General features: G+C 37.5%; 2 protein-coding genes across 9 annotated transcripts; one reads left to right on the top strand and one right to left on the bottom strand.

Moving 5' to 3' along the window:
- The first annotated feature begins 1,240 nt into the window (after nt 1-1,240).
- On the top strand, nt 1,241-7,225 carry LOC139967480 (fatty acid desaturase 6-like). 4 transcript variants are annotated; one of them, XM_071971350.1, is made up of 3 exons: nt 1,241-1,402; nt 2,390-2,516; nt 4,367-7,225. In XM_071971350.1, the coding sequence occupies exon 3, from the start codon at nt 4,415-4,417 to the stop codon at nt 5,531-5,533; it is 1,119 nt and encodes a 372-aa protein (XP_071827451.1). In that variant the 5' UTR covers nt 1,241-1,402; nt 2,390-2,516; nt 4,367-4,414; the 3' UTR covers nt 5,534-7,225. The 4 variants fall into 4 exon arrangements, with proteins under 4 accessions (XP_071827451.1, XP_071827449.1, XP_071827448.1 ...); XM_071971348.1 differs by lacking the exon at nt 2,390-2,516; XM_071971347.1 differs by lacking the exons at nt 1,241-1,402; nt 2,390-2,516 and adding an exon at nt 2,802-2,949.
- On the bottom strand, nt 5,930-21,358 carry LOC139967475 (negative elongation factor A-like). 5 transcript variants are annotated; one of them, XR_011793006.1, is made up of 12 exons: nt 21,041-21,349; nt 19,297-19,468; nt 18,480-18,641; nt 16,760-16,852; nt 15,953-16,077; nt 14,580-14,649; nt 13,628-13,734; nt 12,497-12,608; nt 11,788-12,203; nt 10,708-10,807; nt 9,191-9,766; nt 5,930-9,144 (listed from the first exon to the last, which is right to left on the bottom strand). XR_011793006.1 is itself a non-coding variant. In XM_071971338.1 (12 exons), the coding sequence occupies exons 1-11, from the start codon at nt 21,251-21,253 to the stop codon at nt 9,582-9,584; spliced, it is 1,755 nt and encodes a 584-aa protein (XP_071827439.1). In that variant the 5' UTR covers nt 21,254-21,358; the 3' UTR covers nt 5,930-9,144; nt 9,563-9,581. The 5 variants fall into 5 exon arrangements, 2 of the variants coding, with proteins under 2 accessions (XP_071827439.1, XP_071827438.1); XR_011793007.1 differs by having other exon boundaries at nt 5,930-9,190; nt 9,244-9,766; XR_011793008.1 differs by having other exon boundaries at nt 9,244-9,766.
- Nucleotides 21,359-22,060: the final 702 nt, after the last annotated feature.

The raw sequence follows: 22,060 nt of genomic DNA, 5'->3' as shown, positions 1-22,060 counted from the left end.
CGTTCCCCGTCCATTCCCTAACAGTATATACTTGCATCCATTGTTTTTTAATTTCTATATGGCGCAATTCTAAACGCCTGACGTATTTTTTTTCAAATCAAACTTGGCAAATTAGTACCATATTAGTGTTACTGACACGTGTCAGACATGCAGATCTTAGACTAATGTCAAATTCCTAATTGAATTACACTTAATTGCAGTGAATTGCACATATGGCTGGTCAGCAGCCCTGCAAGTTGACTGAAAATATAAAGGAGTTGTTAAGGAAGAATGGCGCTTTAAACATAGCCGCTCATTAAAAACCAGTATCATTCTTAAAAGATAGTCACCCAAGTTCTGCACAAGGACGAACAATGGACTTGATACGTTACAGTGGCGCACTATTTATTCGATCATGACGAAGACTGCATTAAGTTACGGCGTTACCAATAAAACTGTTTTTTATGGGGGGGGGGGGTTGCGTTGCTTCACTTGTTGAGTTTGCGGTAGTGGTGTGTCAGCATTACCCCGGCCTATGTTTTTTTTTTTTTTTTTTTTTTGTGCATTGCCTCTGATCATACCATCTTCGGGTAACATTGACCCGCCAACGCCATGCAGGTTTACATAGTTTCGATTAAGCCGCTAGCTATAGGTTCACTTGAATGGCAGTGACTATTACTTAAAAGGACAATTTACCTAGATGATCCGTTTTTAGGATCAAAATATAGCCGATCGTCTAATGAAGAGGGTTTGCGAACTATATCTTTGCTTTGCGTCATTCACATTGAAATGATGTATTTAAATGAACTGAGTGAAGTGAACCTAAATTTAAACATCGCGGTAATCGTATCAAAATAACAAATGCAGACAGTCTTGATCAGTTTATATCACCATGGAAACTTATCAGCAAAAATATATTTCTCAAACATTTGAAACAACATCATGAAAATAGATATCTCAAACTTGTCAAAGAAATGCATGCTTCAACAGACTGTTCATTGTTTGAAAGTTATCATGAATCTTTGTGGACATTTTAGTCAATCTAGAAGTCTCTGTGTTCCCTTATATCTGAACTTTAAGCTCCGTCCACAACTATAGTTGTTTGTATGTTGATTGTTTAGTTATTTATAACAAATTGAGAAGTAGTAACCTTTGTACATTGATGTACGTGTCATCAAAACCAGGCCTTTATCTCGCCGGTGATAATGACGACTATATAGCCAATACAGGGCAGTATATACATACATGACTAAAGGCACTGTGGCATATATATACATTAGGCTATACGTTACTATACACAGTCTACCATTTATAATTATTCATAGGATATATAGGGGTCTGAATAGGGCCACCAGCAGTACGTGTAACGTAACTTGACATAGAGCAAGAGTTCACATAGGAATATCAAAACAGGGCATCTGAAGTAAGTAATTACAATTAACTATAGGGTTTACCTTTATGAAAAGGGTCGAAATTAACTGCTGTGCGTATAGTATATCAGAGGTCTGGTATAAGTTCATCATTTAAATTATATAGGCCTTACCAAAACCTGACAGACGAAACGAGCATATTAAAGTTAGATTATCAAAACTGGTAGAAACATCTTCACTGCATTATTGGATTATATACTACTTTCAAACTTTCATTAGTATAACCTCCAAATTTTAGGAAGCTTAACTTGTCCAAAGGTCCTTCTTGGAAGGCCGTTTTTTTTTTAAATCTTTTAACGTACATAGTAAGTACTGTTATCCTACATTTTTAACTTAAGACTATAGATGCGCTTAAATGAGAGACAGATCACCAATACTGTCAACGTGGGATGATCCGATGAACAGTCCCCTGGTATTCTAAGCCTGCACTATATAGGCCCTAGTATAATTTCCCTGACTATAATGATAACCACCTCTCTATACATTCTCGGCAGTGACTATTTACCCATTGTGACTGTGATAGAAGTTCAGTCATATGTTCAACCATAGGGTGGGTTACAAAGGGGCTTCGCGATCTGCTTTATTGGCTCCAAGTATAGCACGCTATAGCTAGGAAAGTTTGGTGATTACGTAATCGACCTGTCACGGTCGTAAATCGACCCCAGGCTCGACAATTAGCCTGCATAGCATCTTAACACCAATAGGCTCTTTGTGTAAACACTGTGTGGAAAGATGTTCATATCTACATTGTAGTTAATCATACAGCGCTCACACAACGACTCATACAAGAAAAAATATGTGGCAGGCGTTGCAGACTAATTGGTAAAAAGAGGTCATTTTACGACCAAGGCAGGTCGATTACGTAATCTCAGGAAACTTTTCCATGATAGCGTGCTATCATAGTTGGGGTCTATACAGCAGACCTTTAACTCACTGGGGTTTCGTTGTTTTTCAAATATCTTTTTATTCCCTCTATTTAGAAGGAATCGCTTTTGCTGATTGTTTGTTATTAATATGCCAGGCAATACTGTTGCCAACCCCAACGAAAAAGACTTGCTTGCAAGGGCTGTATAATCGGGAGCAGCCTAGATCCGAATCCGAGTCCAGGTACATTATAGGTAGTCCGAGTCCGCTGGACAAATGTGAAACCACTACACTCTTTGTCAATGTCAGAGATTACGAACTGTCACACATCTCTCTCTGACTTAAAACTCTCGGCACTCACTGGGTCATATATATGTTGCATCTCCTACCTTGTTAAGTATTTTATGACTTTTTAGGAGACTTCCTTTCTCTTTGTACACAATTGGCAATAAAACAAATAAATGAATTAAAACAATTACATGGAAAGGTTGTAAATCCAATAACACTTACCCAAATGTGCACCACACAATCAGTAGTAGCAGTATATGTAATCAGCAAGCAGAGACACCTGCATCTAGCCGATACCATAAATACCATTATGGCAAGTTCGAAAGGTGCCTGGGTTTTTACGCTGCTCTGATTTTCGGGCCTAGGAACACCAGTTAATAAACTTCTAGTAAGCTTTGGTCCTGATTCTATCACCTCCTTTGTCGTGGTCTTTATCAGGTTATTGAGTCAGATAAGAGGAACCAGAAACATATATTTAACAAGTTCCTCGAACAATGATCTTGTAACACGGCAGTAGCTTCGCAGTTTGTTTGCCTACTGTAGTCTTAGTATACTAAGGCTGGTGTGTGATACAGTTTTACAGACTTCGTTACCGTCCTGTACGTAATAAAACACAGCCACCCAATAGTAATACATTGTAACCTAAGCCTAACGTTATTCACTAATTGTGCAGTACGTCACCACGGCTAATGCATAGGCTAGGTCCTACGCAAAACGAACAGCAGCATGACAGAAATAAGGCTGTGCTAATATGTGTAGGCCTAAGTGTAATATGATTATGAGGTGTTCTTGCCTCTTAGTCTTATTGCCCATACTCACCCTCAAGCAAGCAATGTTTAGTTATTCATATCAGTTTCCATAAGAGATTCCATATCTAATGTATTTTGTTTTAGTTGAAAAGTGATGAATATACAATACTTTACTTATGCAGACAATTTATATCAAGTGTATGTATTTGCGTGTAAAGATGGAATGAAGATGCATGATGGCAAAGTTTGATTTTACTCATAGTTCTGTACTTCAATATATTTCAGAAAACCCAAAATGTATAGATTATTTCACATGAATGTAACCTTGGTTACTTGTCTACCTTTAAGCATTATGCTTTGTTGACTGCATCAAAATGCATTTTGTCCTTGATGCAGTCAACAAAGCATAGGCTACTGCTTAAAGGTATCTATAGACAAGTTTCCCTATAACTTAAAGTATCCCTATAAATAATTGATCAGTTCTAGTAAAACATTTTCATTAATACAACTTAGTGATGATTGTACTGTCATTTGGACTAGATGATGGATCCAGATAAGCTAGATATTTTATGTATCATCAAGGGTGTGTTTAAAGTTCACAATGATTTGAACTCGCTGACCTCAATAATTACATCAACAACAAAGATTTAACCTCATTTTGTTCATAAGACTTGAATTTAAACTAGTCTTTGTAAAATGACAATAGTATTTACTGCAAAGTTTCAGAACCCAGTGTACACCCAGCCTGAAAGGCAGTTATGTTAAGTGTGATTTATAGCTCTACTAGGACTGGATAGAGGGAGGTGGGGAAGGGGAGTGGAATTGGCTGTTGCCAAATTCGTTATAGCTATTAATATATTGAATATTTTTGCATGGGTTGAAGAAAAGTTTGGACAATGGCAAACTGAAGTTTTCAGAATAAATTGGGTTTGATATGTTCACTTTTATAACGCAGAATATCCAAACAGCTAATCAACTGAACATACATTTAATGTTAAAAACTAGTAGTTATTTGTTATAAAATGAATTCTTTCAATGTTTTATCTACTTTCTCAGGATTACATTTCATGCTGATACAGACTAAACAACCCTAGGCAAGACAAAATGATGCTAAGAAGTGGGCTACAAATTGACTCGAGAAACGCACAGACACAACATGGAAACGCAACACCAAGCATTAAACAAAGGAGCCCAGTTTTGGAGAGCATGGTGAGTAATGAGAAGAGGTCCATCTCTGAACCTTCAATGCAGCAGCTCTCTCAGAAAGTCAGGGTCATATCTCAAGAGTCAAGCTGGTGGGAACTGTTTGGAGTAGACTGGACGATCATCACGTTTTGGGAGATTTCGTTCTTCGTCGGTGTCTGGTTGTTGAGCTTCAACAGTAGACTCTACTTTGCCGTCGGTATGCTTCTCATGGGCTTAAATTACGGCATGATCAAAACCAAGGGCTCCCATTTGGCTGCTCATAACGCCCTCTGTCATTCCAAGCGGTGGGGGAAAGTCTGGAAGCATCTCTTCCTCGAATTTCAGGGTACATTTTCGGTAGATGCTGCTTGCGATATCCACATCAAGGTTCACCATCCGTATACCAATATCATCGGCTTAGGGGACTCGAGCACATGGAGAGCTCCATATCTGCCTTGCTACATCTACATGTTCATTGCCCCACTGGTGTTACCACTGTTGACACCGGTGGTTGGATTAGGCTATCTAGTCCAAGAGAGAAGATGGCGTCGACTCAGTCAGTGTTCAGTCCTGGCGTTCCTGGGACTTGCGTCTCAGACGTTACTCGTCATGGCTGCTGCTAAGCTGTCAGCCGTGAAAGCGCTTCTGGTCCTTCTGTTGTCGAGGTGCGTCATGGAAATTCCCTATCTACACATCAACATCTTCCAACATATCGGATTGCCCATGTACGATAAGAACAACAAACCCCCCAGGCTTCACCTCATGGCAAACGGTGCCCTAAACTTGACACGGACATGGCTGTTAGATCTGAATTTTGGCCACTCGCTCATCAACTGTCACACAGAACATCATTTGTTTCCACAGCTTTCTGATAACATGTGTCTCAAAATCAAGCCTGCAGTGCAAGAATACCTCCAACGGTACGGTCTGCCTTATCACGAGAAAGACTACACAGAAAGACTACATTACTTTATCAAAAATTATAAAGATTTGATGGTCAAAATGCCTCCAATAACAGAATTCGTTGGCATTCAGTAGTACATGTCAGTTGAAAGGACTGCCATTAAAGCTTTTGAGAATCTTGACACTAAATTTTCAGGAAGGAGAATGTGTAAACTCCTAAATCTCCTCATCTGTTGATTTCAAATGTGTCATATTTGACTTTCTAAAAGGTATGTTGGATCATTCAATGTCAACCTCATCCCTTCTTTAATACCCAGTGTGTTAATTGCATAAACAAGAAAACATGATCAAAACCACTGTTGAAAGGTTTCCCAGGAGTCCGAAAAAGATCAGTGATATGTAGAATTATTTTTGTAACTTGATAATTTAGGATATTTTATCACCATGTCAGTTTCTAAACTTTCCATTCAATGGTATTGTAGAATACGTCAATGTTTTGGAAGAGTCAGTTCATTATGATACTATTGTTCCCCTTCTAATATAGAACTTCAGCTTTATACTTTGATAATACAGCAATTGCTCTCACTAGCGTGGTGCTTCAACATATTTACTACTAATTTAATTCAACAATTGGACTGTAGAATACTTCAATGTTTTGGAACAGTCAGTTCATTCTGGTCCTTTTAAGATTAATACAGCAATTGCTTTTAATAGTGTGTTTTGTGATATTATATTTTAGTTGTGTTCTACAGCTTTTTTATGCTTGCTGTAAGTCGTTTTTTATAGCTGCATGTAAAACCATGTGATCGAGATAATACGCAAAATTTGAACCGCTTCTTTCAATCTGTGTGTTATTACAACAGTGTGGTGCTTCGACATTTGTACTACTACTGTGTATAATAGTATTATGTGTTACATGTGTATAAACATGGTTTTGTAAACATAGCATTGATTTGAATTTTAATCACCTATATTGTCTTTAGTACTGAACAGTACAGCTGAAACATTTAATTTCAGCATTTTTTTTCTTTTTTTCTCATAATTGTTTGATATTAGTTTCAGTAACATTAATAATTTACCTTTACATTGGTGGTTTGAGTCATCAAGGTGTGATTGGTCAGTGAAAACAGTGCAATAGAAAAGAAAATGATTGTTAACTTGCAAGAAGTATTTGAAGTAGTCCTTACTGCAGTTTTCACCAGATTCAAGCAAGCTTTTTCGAACAGTGTTGAATGCAGAATGGACATTATTTCTCTGTTAATCCAAACACTTGTAAATAAAACCTCAGCCCTGATTATAAAATGCAAAGTAGGATTGGCACTGTTACCATGAAGGAATAGTGGGTCTAGTTTTCAATGGGTTGATGTTTCCTTATGCAACAAAATTTTGGAACATTTTTACAAAATCTGTTAAATGACAACCTATATTTGTGGTCAAAAATAAATTTGATGATGAAATGAAGAACATTGCAAAATGCAAGTGGCTGTTTTAAGTTCTTAAACATTATAAAAGATTGGCGATCCATCAGATAGATGGAAATTATGTTTAAATGTGTCAAATTTGTGTATTTTCTAGCGTTTTTATTCTGACACAATGTGGAGTGATGCAAAGTGGTAATGTTAGGATCAGCTAACAGTGGTTCATGTTTTATATCTACATAAATATATTTAATGTCTAGGTAAAAGGACTGATTAAAATATGAAAGTAATTAATATATTTCTTCAAATTATTAAAACCATTTATATTTACCAAGTCAAAATTAACAAGTAACAATGAAAGGCAATTGTATAAAAATATTTAATGAAATACAAGGGAGCTAAAAAATTTAATACTTTTCAAACTCAATTTTTTTTCTTTGGTCTCATTTCAATTTTCTTCATTCTTTGATAGAAGGCTTGTTTACATCTGCTCAGAAATTCACATAAATCACTTGAACAAACAGTCACTTGTCTGTGTACCTGAATGTGTGATTGGGGAGGGGGGGGAGGGGGTAACATTTAGTTACTTCATGTAATGTTTATTTTAAGGAGCTAAGAAAGAGCTGTATATGTAAGGATGTAGGGAGGTAACAATTACATACACCCCACCCCCTGTTCCTTCTCCCTAACAAGTGTTATGCCTTCTTAGATGAATCAGAAGGCTCCCATGTAGGTTACAGTACAATCTCAGTTTTAGTTCTTTGAAAAGTATCCCATCAAACACTCATGGTTGATCTGTACAAGTGGCAGGCCCACATAGTTTAGCACATAGTTCATTACATGAACCTCTCAACAGTTCATATCAGGAAACAAAAGAAGATACAGCAACTCTGTTTAATGTCAAACTAACAGGTTTATTAATGTGACAATAGTATTGCAATGATTATGATTCCCATGCTAACATTTCATTTTGGAATAAATATTGGAGACCTGTCTCTATCATACCTGTAACGACAAAACGAACACCTGCATTGTCTCAGAGAGAATATCTATGACGATTACAAAAAGCAAAAGTGCTTCAAATATTATTCGTCTTTATCAAAGGGTGGCACTCTCTTCACTCACTAATATGAGCAACATTGGTGAGACGTTTTCAGAAAGAAATCTTCACAATACAACAAGCAATATCGTATCCTTCAACCCACCTATGCATCCCTCCATTTTCTTCACTACATTGCCCAATTATTTGCCCTTCTACAGTGAACATGTCCCTATCATTGACCAAAGTTTCGGGACAAATCTCACAAAGAGACTGTAAAAAACACCTTTCTGAAAGAAGCATGTTACTAATTACTACACAGGCTCACAGATGAAGTCTTGACAACAGGTGTTCAGCAAGAAGGCCACTCTCTCTCCACATACATAGTCCATTTAGATGCACTTCTCTACATATAATTTCTCTTAAGAGAACATGCCTTGGAGGACACTGACTCCCTCCATGGATACCTGTCATAATCGTCATTGCCATGCTAACAGCTGCTATGCTGGCGGATGGGTGTAGCCTTGTTGACAATTGTCCAATAAAAAAAGCCTTCATTTATGATGAATTAACAACAACATCTAGTGCAATGTAGTACTGAATATATTTAATTTGCTCTGTTAAGCTCCTTTAAGACCTGCATACAGCTACCCTGGGCCTGAAGAAAATTCCCAGATTTTATTTTGGAATACCTAAGTCTCCAACTTCTCACAATTCATTACAAAGAACAAAGTTTAATATGAAAAGGATCACAAGTAAACCCTGATATTTCAAATGCCAGGGCTTATTATCTTGACAGCAGGTGGATCTCACTTGGAATGTTATCCTCCTCATTGCTTGTGTTTGGGTCTGTGGAGCAATTTGCTCAGAGCAGGAATAATTTTAAACACTTTAAAACAATTCTACCTCAGGGTATTGAAAAAGCTTTTACAGCCCAGCAAACCAAATTCCAGTTTGGGAAGGAAGGAAGCAGCATCAAGCTGATATAAACGACAGCTCGTTGACCAGCTTGCAGGAGCATGCACTTCACTGCAGACTTCTAATGCATCAGCCACATTTTACTTTTATTACATTCAATTATCTACAGTCTGGGCTTTAACATGGCCAGCATATGGTTGTATTTGTTCCACCTCCTTACTCCTAGGGCTTTAACATGGCCAGCATAGGGTTGTATTTGTTCCACCTCCTTACTGCTAGGGGTTTCACAGAGCCAGCATAGGGTTGTATTTCTTCTACCTCCTTACTGCTAGGGGTTTCACATGGCCAGCATATGGTTGTATTTGTTCTACCTCCTTGGGGTGTCACATGACCAGCATAGGGTTGTATTTGTTCCACCTCCTTACTCCTTGGGCTTTAACATGGCCATCATAGGGTTGTATTTGTTCCACCTCCTTACTGCTAGGGGTTTCACAGAGCCAGCATAGGGTTGTATTTCTTTTACCTCCTTACTGCTAGGGGTTTCACATGGCCAGCATATGGTTGTATGTGTTCTACCTCCTTACTGCTAGGGGTTTCACATGGCCAGCATATGGTTGTATTTCTTCTACCTCCTTACTGCTTGGGGTTTCACATGGCCAGATTAGGGTTGTATTTCTTCTACCTCCTTACTGCTTGGGGTTTCACATGGCCAGATTAGGGTTGTATTTCTTCTACCTCCTTACTGCTTGGGGTTTATAAATGGCCAGCATATGGTTGTATTTGCTCTACCTCCTTACTGCTAGGGGTTTCACAGAGCCTGTATAGGTTTGTATTTTTTGTACCGCCTCCATTCCCCAGTAGCATAGTTCATCTCAAAGAAGGTGTCAGCCAGCATTGCGTGCGGCAGATTAGCTCTGTCATCTTTGGGGACCATTTCTGTGTTTTCGCTCAGTCGAATAGTAACTATGTCTCCTTGTTGAGGACAAGGGTTATCTATAGGGAGAGCCATGGTAACAGGAAGGTTAATGGTAACAATGAACATGCTAATGTTATGATGAAAGGTATTGATAAGGGGATACCATTCATAGGCTGAGTCAAAAGTGACTGGCAGATATTTGTTACACTTCTCTACAACTTTGAGAAACTGAGGGAAAGGTAAATTAAACAAGCTAACATAACTAACAATTTCTAACAGATAAATGGAGTCCCTTTTAGAAACCTTCCAATGTACAGTAATTCTGATTTCTGTGGTTAAATTTCAAACATTCAATACTTGATAGGGTTGTGAAAGGGGAAATCAACATGCTTGCTTTTTAACTTATATAATTATCGTAACAACCAAGATTCTAAAAAATATATCCATGTGTTACGATCTAGAGTCTTACACAAAACACTGATGCTGAAATATTTATTCAAAAAAAAAACTTTCACAACTTGATAATAATGTTACCACTCTTTTCATGGTTTCAGACTCTTTTAAGAAATGCTCGGTCGTTTCAGATCTCGGACAAGTGTGGATATGCTTGTTTGGAGGGGAATGCAGGGGAATATCTCCTGAAATCACTCCAAATATTTGAACGAGGGGAAAACGTTTGGACTGATACATGTGGACTATAGACAACCCCTTTCCTGATTCATTGCCTTCACAAATATGATACCCTTCTGACCTCAGATGACTATGAAAGCAACTGTCCTTAATAATCATCAATTTTCAAAGAGATATGTGGGGCCATGTTTTCGCCCAACATCAAAAACATCAATAAATTATAATTAACCCTTCCTTTGCGTCATATCGACAAGAAATGTCAAATGAAGAATGTTGACATCATTGTTCCTGCAACAATCGATTTGTTATCTATTCTAATGAATTATATCTGTCTATACATTTGCTTCTTCTTCTTTGCATGAATGAATTAAGCAGCATTGATTCTTACCTCTTGCTCCAGCCATGAAACCGAGAATGAGAGCTTTTTCAGGTCTTGTAACCTTATTGGATTGTCTGAACATCTCTTGGGCTGCTATCATTTGGTCTCTCTGTGTTTGCGAAGAGAAAAAAAAAACAGCATATAACATTTAGAGAGGGCACTCAATTCTTTAAAGAGACAGTTCTAAGACTTGAAAAGATTAGATGAATTTGTTTAAAAATAACACAAGGTCTGTTGCTAGAAATACATCTACCTTCAAACTGCTGTACAATGCCTTGGCTGAGATGCTAGATATTTTGTCTTAAAAAAAAATTAACAGTTTGTCTAGAAATATTAAATATTTGCTGAGAAATTAGTGGAAGAGACTAACAATATATTCGGTTTACGTACATTTCCGTGGCGGGAGGTGGCATTAATCAGTTACAAACACCATGCATTAGGTGGTTGGTCCATATCTAATTATAGAGATATAGTGCCAAATGCATTAACACTGTATTTCAGTGAACAGGATTGTCCAAACCCACTAGACCTATCACCCACCTTACACTGCCCTCCTGATACATCATTCATAAATGAATATTCATGTGGTTGACAAAACAAAGTTACATCTGAAAACATAAAAACACTCAACATATGTGTTATCAATAATATCCATCAGACTTGTAGAGTGTAAGTACACATACTTACGCTTAGAGCCTGATACTGGCATTTGGAACAACTTTGGATCGAGTATTGGTACCAGTGCAAAATCAAGTACACATACTCAGGTTTAGAGCCTTGTACTTGTACTTGAAATAATTTGGGATCTAGTATTGATACCAGTGCAAAGTTGAGCTCTCATACTCACACTTAAAGCCTTTTACTTGTTCTTGAAACAATCTGGAATCTAGTATTGATACCAGTGCAAAGTTGAGCTCTCATACTCACACTTAGAGCCTTGTACCCGTACTTGTACTCATACCAAGGGAAATTCTACTTGTACTCTTACTCATGCTATTGTGCTCCTACCCACAAGTCTGATTAAACCATACAACATGAACATAAAAAAATTAAAAAAACTCTCTAAATATTTCAAAATATCATTCTTACCGTTAGGGAAAGTCCCTTCTTAGGTGCAGAGGCTGCAGCAGCAACTACAGCTGGTTGTGATGGCACAGCAGGTGGGGTCTGACTAGGTCCAGAAGCAGGGGGTGTAGTCTTGGGTGCTTGACTGGCCAAGGTACCTACCAAAGTGGTATTACCAAGCAGTCCCAGAGTCGGCATCTTGAGGCCTGTCGGTTGTGAAGCGGGTACTTGAGATGCGGGAGGGGCGTGATACGGGGGTGGTGCTGCTGCTGCAGATGTAGGATTGTAAGACGTCGAGGGGGTGAAGTCCACAGGTGGCGTTGACGGTGTTGCCGGCGTACTCGGTTTCCGGAACTCTCTCTGCTGTTGTAAGGTTTGATGCAGTGTGTTTTGAAGGTTTTCCCGGGCAGCCAGTGTGGTAGCAGAAGGAGGGTTTTGACCTAAATAATAATGAGACAAAATTAGTTTATTAAAAAATTTTTTTTTTTTTTCCAAAGGCAACTTTAAGAATAAGCAAAACCTTCAAACTGTTTTTTTTTTTTAAATTGCCAATTTCTCAGGATAAGCTTCCTCAATTGTGAGTCTTAGTTGGTCCAAAGCATAAAACGTTAAAAATCACATGATCAAAAATTCAATGTAACCTGTAAAAGCTGCTGGAAAGTCATGTTAAGAAAAGAGCAGCAAAAAAGAGAGAAAAAAATGTAGACCACAAGATGACTAAGATATGACTTACTGATGGAGCTGAGGATGGATGGTCCCGGTGTAGCTGGTTCTGTGTAGTCAACCCTTGGAGCATAAGACGGTGTTGGTGCCTCAGTGGTTGGTGTCTCTGCAATATGTGGTTTCTGAAAGCAAAATGTCATTGATTGTGACTTATTTCACTTTTACTAACTTAATAAAATAATAAGAATATCTTACAGTAAGCAACTCTAAAACATTGTTCTCTACAAGAGGCAAATTGCTTCACTTTGTTATGGTGGGCTGTTTCTCATTTTTAATTTTTTTTTCGGGTTTATTTTTCTTGTATGTTTGCAGAGGATGGATGGAGAGGGTTCGGAGAGACAAGGTGCAGTTCCGCATTTTTTGAAGGGAGACAGATCGTGATTTCAAACAAGCCTCTCATGGCATTACAGGAATATGGAAGTCAAATCGTTGTAATATTGAAAACAGGAAATACAGATTTTCACCAGTATCAGTATAAAAAAAAAGTCTTTACTAGAAATTTAAATTACATGATGCAGACAAAAACATTGCATAAAATTATTATACCTAATGTTAAGGTATGATTCTCTAAACCTCTTCATTGTTTAGGACAGAGTTAGGAACAAACTAAAATATAAAATTTCATCTTCAAACAGGTAACATATGATATTGCCAGCATGCTAGTGGAAGTCTACTTCCAATAGTGTACTATGTTTGATATGTTGATGACAGCAACATAAAAATGGAAATAAATCTATGCTTTGAGTAGACCAAAACAAGATTAAAAATAATAACAATAAGTGGACCAGTTGTATTAGTATTGGTCCAAAACGGCAGTTAATGGCTCAATTTTGATAAAATCTTAAAGTTATTCTGAGTCTTGTGAATATTCAATAAGTAACATCAAAGGAACAACTAGTTTTGGGAGTAGATTTACTATCTTTATGTCTCTCTCGGTGTGAACTGTTTTCAAGACAATAAATGAAGGAAGGTATCACTAATGTGCAGACAAAAATGGAACACAAATGTGTCTTTAAGCCTTGATTATTGATATCTCGTAGAGATCTCTCAGCATTATTCATAGAACCTTAATCAGTCAGTTCCAACCTCCAATAAAGTTGAAAAAAAAAAAATTAAAACAGAAGAATAAATAACCACTCACCTTGGCAACAGCCGGTGACATAAGTGCGGCTGCATAATCTGGAGTAGCTTCAGCTGCCTCTTTCTCTTTCTCCTTCTCCTTCTTGGCCTGTTCTTGTGCTTCCATTTCTTTTGCATAATAAACACAAACATCAGTTAATCAATGATAAGAATATAGCGTCCGTGCAAAAACTTAATATTGGCATCTCGAATGGAAAGTGAAAATAAAACAAAATATGAGTACTCTAACAATTTTATTATGCGTCGTCGAAATGTAAATCGAATGAGAATTTTGTTCCCTGTATGTACTTATACACTACTATGTCACACAACTATGCATTCTTTGTCAGATCTTGTCCTATTTTTTTATGGCTGAGATAAGGCACATTGGCCATCACAAGATGGAAAAATTTTGACAGTTTTAAAAAAAGAAAGAAAAATTAATGCTTTCATATTTTTGAAAAAATGTCAAAATTTGGAAGTAATTCTCTACCCAGAATGGACACCCTTTAGAAAGTAACAGCAAAACTCAGTCTTCTGGGCAAAATTACACAAACAAATTTCCCATGAGGGATTTGTAATTGATAAACAATAAATTACATGACCAAAAGCATAACACACACAACTCAACAATGTCATGTTTACTTCTGTGTACTACTGATATTCACCATACTCTGTTTGCTCTTCAGACTACAATCATAAAATTATTTTCAGCAGTTTACTCAGAAAAGACGTTTCTAAAGGTGAGGAATAATAACCATTATGAAAATACACACTTTCTCTAGTTACTGTTACTGTGAAAATTCAAAAATAAAAGGCACCAGCTGCAATTTTACTTTTCAACTTCCAAAAAAAACAGACCTCCTTTTGTACACATCATACCCCCCCCCCCCCACCCCTCCGATGCTCACACCACATCTATAAACATGGTGAAGCATCGAGGTAGAAAAATGTTATGTGTTCTCCGTTTATACCTTGCTGTCTTTTCCTTTTCTTAGCCTCTCTTGAATTTCCACCGATTGGTTGCTCCATAATATCCAGAAGCTATTTAATCAAAACCAAATTGAAATAAAATTTCTTTAAATGTTATGGATGTCTCTGCCAGCTTCAGAAAGAATGAAAGGAGATTAAGAAGGCAGAACGTTGTGAGTGTGGGTGAAGAGAGTGGAGTACATTCAATATGGGAAGGGTGGGAGATTAAAAAGAGAAAAGGAAGGGGAAGGGAGAGAGAAAGAGAGAGAGGGAGGGAGGGAGGGAGTGGGTTAATCTTTCCCTTCTCGGATGATCCAGGAATAATTTCATCTGGTATCACATTGCAAAATGCTACACAAGATGGTCAAGTTGCTACACGAGTTCAAAGATGCATAGCCATTTTGCACAAAGAAACCATAGTATATTATATGAGACAAACTTCAGGAGCTTCATAACTGCTAAACAATATTTGAAATATTAAATCAATTTTCGCTAAATGTTGACACCATGAGGGTGGATGGCGCCAAGGGTGATGCAGCCGTAATCCTTCCATGCTAAGGCAATCTGTATTGAGGGGGGGGGGGGGGGGGGAGAGATACACTAAATGTGCAAAATGTTCATATTTCAGATGTTGACTGTTGTTGCAATGTTTGGAAGTTATCATTATTATGCCCCTTCCGTGCTTCAGTACTCCGATACAGTACACATAAGCCACAATTCCAATGGTACCAACCAGTACACTACAAAGTAGTTCGCCACACTCAATACTTCCATACCCTTAATTAAGTAACTATTTGCAATTGGCCTTGGTAAGCATCCTATACACTTTGCACTCCACAACAAAATTGGCTAACGCCAGTTTCATTCCAAATAACAAAAAAAAAAGATGGAATATGTATTGTGAATTTCTCATTTGACATTTGAATTTGATTATTACCATGGACAAAAAACTTCTGCAATATTTTTGTAATTAATCTCATCATGTCAGACCATTTGGAACACTATTTTGAGCAAAACGTAATAGATTTGATATTATCGGGTGGATCTAAAATAACACCTTGTAGGTTCAGTCGGCAATTTTTGAATTTCATCATTCCTATAATTTTTTTACCAAATCAAGGTCTTATGAGCGAGTAAGAAAAACAATTTTGATTCTCAACTCTTCGTCACCCAGGAAGCTCTCTTGTATTTCCTGTTATGGAAGATATTTTGACTCTGAATATACTATGTGGAATGAACATATCCTATAATCAAGCTAATGAATAACATTGTTTGGAAAAGCAGAGGAAAATTGAATGACATCAACGTAATAAATGTGTCAGGATTTTTATGTTTCCCCTTCCGTCTCCTCCATATCCAGGCATCAATAGCTTACCTTTGTACCGCCCTCTCTATTTGTAGCCAGTCTACTTCCTGTTCGATTCATTGGCAAACGGCTCACAGGAGATTTCCCTTGACGAAAACTTGCCGGTTTGTTTGCTGAAAATCCGCGCATGGGACCTAGATAGGTGAGAATAGTAAGAGGTAAACAATGTAGCTGAATAATCACTGTGGAAATTTTATGATTTAACAAGATTTAAAATCTAGATATATGACAGAGACGAAGAAAACACACATCGTGTACTGTACACGTCATGTACACGTCCTGTACTGTACACATCATGTACTGTACACGTCATGTACACGTCATGTACTGTACACATCATGTACTGAACACATCATGTACTGTACACGTCATGTACAAGTCATGTATACGTCATGTACTGTACAAGTCATGTACTCGTCATGTAGTGTACACATCATGTACACATCATGTACTAAACACGTCATGTAGACGTCATGTACTGTACACGTCCTGTACTGTACAAGTCATGTACACGTCATGTACTGTACACGTCATGTTCTGTACACGTACTGTAATGTACACGTCATGTACTGTTACAGTGCTCACAAATATGCCAAACAGTGTAACATATGTATAGTAAAAATCAATTTTGATATTTTTTAGAAGTTGGCCCTCATGTTTATGCAGTCACACAAACACTTACATAAAGTTGCAATAAAATCTTCCATGTCCATTTAAATAAGTTAGATGTGTTTTTGTTTTGCTCCGTACGAAAAAATATAAAAAATTACGACAGGCGCTTGGGCGACGATTCGTTGCTAAGTATGTATGACTTACTCTCATCCAAGGATTTTCTTGAAATTCCTCTGATCTTTATTGGTATTGACGATGAGCCTGTTAGTTTCTTGGATTGTTGTTGTGCCTCGGCAGCTGTAGAGAACGATAAATCAAGTAAGAAAAAAAGTGGAACATTGAAAATAGCGTTGACCATCTTCAATAAGGAAATAGCTTCATGGGGAAAAAGAAGAACATCTAAGAACCTGGTTCTCAACTTTTCTAAAGAATTAAAAAATACTACATCAAAACTTTCTAATCCAACTACCCCCCCGCCCCCACCCCACATCACTTCTTAAAGATAACAATAAATACATATCACAACATTTGGGAAATGGTAACATATCATGCTTTCTTTCAAAAATGAATATATACAAACTCCATGCATTTAGAGACAAAATAACAATTCTTATAATTCATCAGTTTACGACTACTGCAGTTTAAACCCTTAAATATAGTATGAGACTATTATCTACAAATGTATAAATATAATTGGCTTGTGCAATAATTACCCTTTTTAGGATACACACATTTCTGTAAAAGAACTTGTGTATTTCACATCAGGTTACTCATGCTACTGTAGCCTCTGTGAATTTCACATCTGCGTACTCACATTAATTGTAGAGGTTCCTGTGAATTTTACATTAGAGTGCTCACATTAATGTAGAGGTTTCTGTGAATTTCACATCTGGGTACTCACATGAGAGGTTTTTTTTATGAATTTCACATATGGGTACTCACATTAATCTAGAGGTTTCTATGAATTTCACATCTGGATACTCACATTACTCTAGAGGTACTTTCTGTGAATTTCACATCTGGGTACTCACATTACTCTAGAGGTACTTTCTGTGAATTTCACATCTGGGGATTCACATTAATCTAGAGGTTTCTATGAATTTCACATCTGGGTACTCACATTACTCTAGAGGTTTCTGTGAATTTCACATCTGGGGATTCACATTAATCTAGAGGTTTCTATGAATTTCACATCTGGGTACTCACATTACTCTAGAGGTACTTTCTGTGAATTTCACATCTGGGTACTCACATTACTCTAGAGGTACTTTCTGTGAATTTCACATCTGGGTACTCACATTACTCTAGAGATACTTTCTGTGAATTTCACATCTGGGGATTCACATTAATCTAGAGGTTTCTGTGAATTTCACATCTGGGTACTCACATTAATCTAGAGGTTTCTGTGAATTTCACACCTGGGTACTCACATTACTCTAGAGGTACTTTCTGTGGAATTCACATCTGGGTACTCACATTACTCTAGAGGTACTTTCTGTGCATTTCACATCTGAGTATTCACAATACTCTAGAGGATTCTGTGAAGTTCACATCTGGGTACTCACATTATTCTAGAGGTTTCTGTGAATTTCACACCTGGGTACTCACATTACTCTAGAGGTACTTTCTGTGAATTTCACACCTGGGTACTCACATTACTCTAGAGGTACTTTCTGTGAATTTCACATCTGGGTACTCACATTACTCTAGAGGTACTTTCTGTGAATTTCACACCTGGGTACTCACATTACTCTAGAGGTACTTTCTGTGAAATTCACATCTGGGTACTCACATTACTCTAGAGGTACTTTCTGTGCATTTCACATCTGAGTATTCACAATACTCTAGAGGATTCTGTGAAGTTCACATCTGGGTACTCACATTATTCTAGAGGTTTCTGTGAATTTCACATCTGGGTACTCACATTTTTGTAGAAGTTCTGCCCTCAATGCTGCCGACTTTGGCTTTCTCTTCAATTGGAAATGTTTTACGGGTGGAACCTGCATTCCAACTAGCTGGTTCAAGGCATTCTTGTTCAGGTATTGACACTCCAAGGGAAGCAATGCATTGGTATCTGTTTCAGACACTGTTAAATAAAAAAACAATTAAGGATATTGGAGTACTGTACCTTACGGTACCAGAAAGAAGTACTGGAGCCTCAAAGTTTTATAGAGAATGTAGGAAGACAGCTGAGGATATGAAATTAATGCAACCAATGTATGACACAGCAAAGAGATTTATATACAACTACAATGCACTAGCAATTAAGATGCTGTACACCAAAATACTACATTAACTCATCAACATTTCTTTCTGCTATTAGCTCATTAACAGTTTGACTTCCAGGTTGCATTATTACTGACCAATCTACATAATATTCAATTTCAAGCAATACTGTTATTGGAACCCCTCAATCCAGACAGGAAGGCCACAAATCTGTGCTTGTAGTTGAGTCCGTACTCGAGTAAATTTGTTGAAACTCATTCTTGGGACTCCGTGCTCTTACTCACGGTTTTGTACTCACACTGCAGGTCTGTCTGCATCTCACAAAGACGGTGTCAGACATCTGACAGCTCCCAAATAGTTATTTTTAAACCTTTAAGACGACGAAGTATAAAGCACAATTTGCAAATCAGTCAAGTGTTCAGTATACTTAATTGCACCCCATTTCTGATGCAATTTATATCTGCATTCATTAGTTTATTACTATTAACAGATTTATGCTACAGTGTTTAACTCACAGGTTTTTCTGAGATCCTTCAGAGTTTCAGCGATGAATGGATGATTTTCTTCAAGGTCAAGGTTCAACTGACCTGTGGTAGGGTATGACCTCAAAATATCTGCTATAGTAGAAACCCACTGGTCAGTGTCCGTGAGGGCTAAGTGTAGAATAGCACTTAACTCATCTTTCAACTGTGTAGAGACATTAAACAGAAAAGCACATTATAACTCATATGTAGTAGAATTATGATTTTTTAATTTTTTATATGACATCTATAATTTGATTCCCCTTTTTTTTGTGGAAATGATAAACTAACATTATTAGTATTGGTTTTCATGTAAAATATATTTACAAAGTAGCCAATGGACCAAGCAGGATTATATGTCAATTATAGGACAAGTTGTACAACAGGGTTTATAAAGGGTTTAACAATGTATAACTGACAGTTTTAAACAGCTGTAAATTGCTGGAAGTTCCCAAAATCATACCTTCCTGTGGGTTCTAAACATTCAACTTATCCCTAGATGTTAAGAATGTCCCATTTTGCAATTGAAATGTTTAATTTGTAAAAAGACTGTAGTTAGTAAAAATCTTGAGTTTTTTGTAGTGCATAAATGGCAAACCTGAGGGAATCAATGAACTGGGCACAACCATTAACATACTTGCCTCAATGTAAAAATAAGAGCAACAATTTTGTTTGTGTGCATCGAGGATTAGCACATTGAAATTAAAATAATTCAGTTCAAAGTCAAATGGTCCAAAGTGGGCTATGGCTTGCTAATCCTTGTTGGAAGACACAGCTTATCAGAGTTAAACCTAACAGTAGGCCTAATACTAACCCTAGCCTAGCATTTAACTATAGGGCCTAGGCCTTCTGAATATTGGGGGCATGTCATTCTGCCATCGGTACTTTCCGCCATAGAAATGTGCTCTTTACGCCAAAGAAAAGTGCCATTTTGCCATGGTGGTGAAGCACGGTTTGTATGGCGGAAAGAGCACATTATCGTTTGTAGGAGTAACGTTAGTATGTAGGTTATTAATATAAAGTAACAAATTTTAGGATGGGCCGTTGCTTCATTGTTGACTGAGTGATTATAGCATCAATTGGCTTATTCAATTAACTATTATATATTGTATTATACATTGACAGTGTATCGACTCTTTCTAACTTACAATTAAAACTATTCCATCAACCTATAGGCCTGCATTAAAGACTTTGTATTAAATCCCCAATCTTGTCTTAAATACGATTCAGACTATCCAGCGAACCATCACATTTGAAGACGGTGTTCCTATCCTTTCGCGCAATTCAAAGAAAGTTTCTCCGATACATTCCTATACACCAGTGTAAAATCCATTCCTAAAATGTACCTTGCCGCCATAGGTTTCGAGCAATTCTGTCATGTCAGGGAGGATTGAAACCTATGGCGGAAAGGTATGAAGGTTTGCACCTATGTGGTGTAATGTGGCTAGTATAACTTCTAACAGTAACATAAATGTAGGTGTTGTCAATATGCAGTACATATATGGCCGGGAATGGGTAGAAGCAGGAAGTTCCATAACAACTCCCTGGTAGAAGCTAATAGTATTACTAGTACTAGGCCTAGTCCTTTTGGCACTAGTACTAGTGCTAGCAGGTCTAGGCCTAAATAGTAGTATTAGATCTAGTATAAATTTACAAAAATACTACAGAACAAGCGGCCGAATAAGGTTAGGCCTAGCCTAAACAGCATTTCTATATAATAATAAACCCTGTTGCCTACCTCATCTACACTTCTCCGAGGCATGTGTAGTATCGCCATAAGTAATTTGAGCTTTACAGTGGGAGTAAGTGCAACGAAACAGTGGTGAATATTCTCTAAAACATCTCTTTTGAGTTGAGTGCTGATGCTGCTTATACCCGACCATAAATCTTCATTATCACCGAGTTTATTATGGAGCCAAAGGCTTGTATCACTATCTCTGACGGTCGCCATTTTTCAAGGCGCACAACTTGTCGATGTTACTGCGGTGCTGGCGCGATAGTAGATCATTTCACTTTACAAAGTACCATGTATTGTGCCATCAAAGCGTACATCGCAGTCAATTTCCAGTAGTATGGAACGCGATATCAACTTCAATAAAGGTTATTATAATTTATTTTTAACAAAGGAGATGTTGTTTATTATCTTTCCTCTACTTTTGTCTGAAAAAAAATATGAAGAGTAAACAGTGGCGTATAGTAAGCTTCCAATCTTTGTATGTGTGTGTGTGTGGGGGGGGGGGGGGGAGGACTATGGAGCTAGAAGCGTTTTCCCAGAATAATTTTGTTTCAGGGCCTAGACATAGAAAACTTCACTCAATGCAAAAACATTCACATTGGCCAGAACCTTGCCAAATCCCTTCCCTCTCCATTTATATTTTGACTGACATTTATAGTTTTACTGGGAAACTTCGCTAACATTTCATGTTGAACGGAATAGAATAAAGCTAGCACTGGTTTCGACCGAAAGCATCCACCTCCACTTGACCTCCCAGGCATTGTGACCTTGTCTGGTAAATATGTGTCCTGGGTAATTTCCAGACGTTGTCAAAATACGAGCACATTGCTTGTTGCTATGACATTGTCGTGAGATGTAGTCATACCATGATGAACGGTTCTTGAGAAATGGTATAGTTACTGAGACACCGCTAGGATAGACACCTTCACCAAACAGGCGCATCGCATATAACTGATGTTAACATTTATTGAGGATTCAAGACATATTCATGTTACTATAGGCATGGGCGGCAATCATGGGGAG

The sequence above is a fragment of the Apostichopus japonicus genome, chromosome 5 (genome assembly GCF_037975245.1).
Source record: "Apostichopus japonicus isolate 1M-3 chromosome 5, ASM3797524v1, whole genome shotgun sequence".
Lineage (NCBI taxonomy): Eukaryota > Metazoa > Echinodermata > Holothuroidea > Aspidochirotida > Stichopodidae > Apostichopus > Apostichopus japonicus.
Note: the sequence above shows the minus strand (reverse complement) of the source record. Positions and strands in the feature narration are given on the sequence as shown.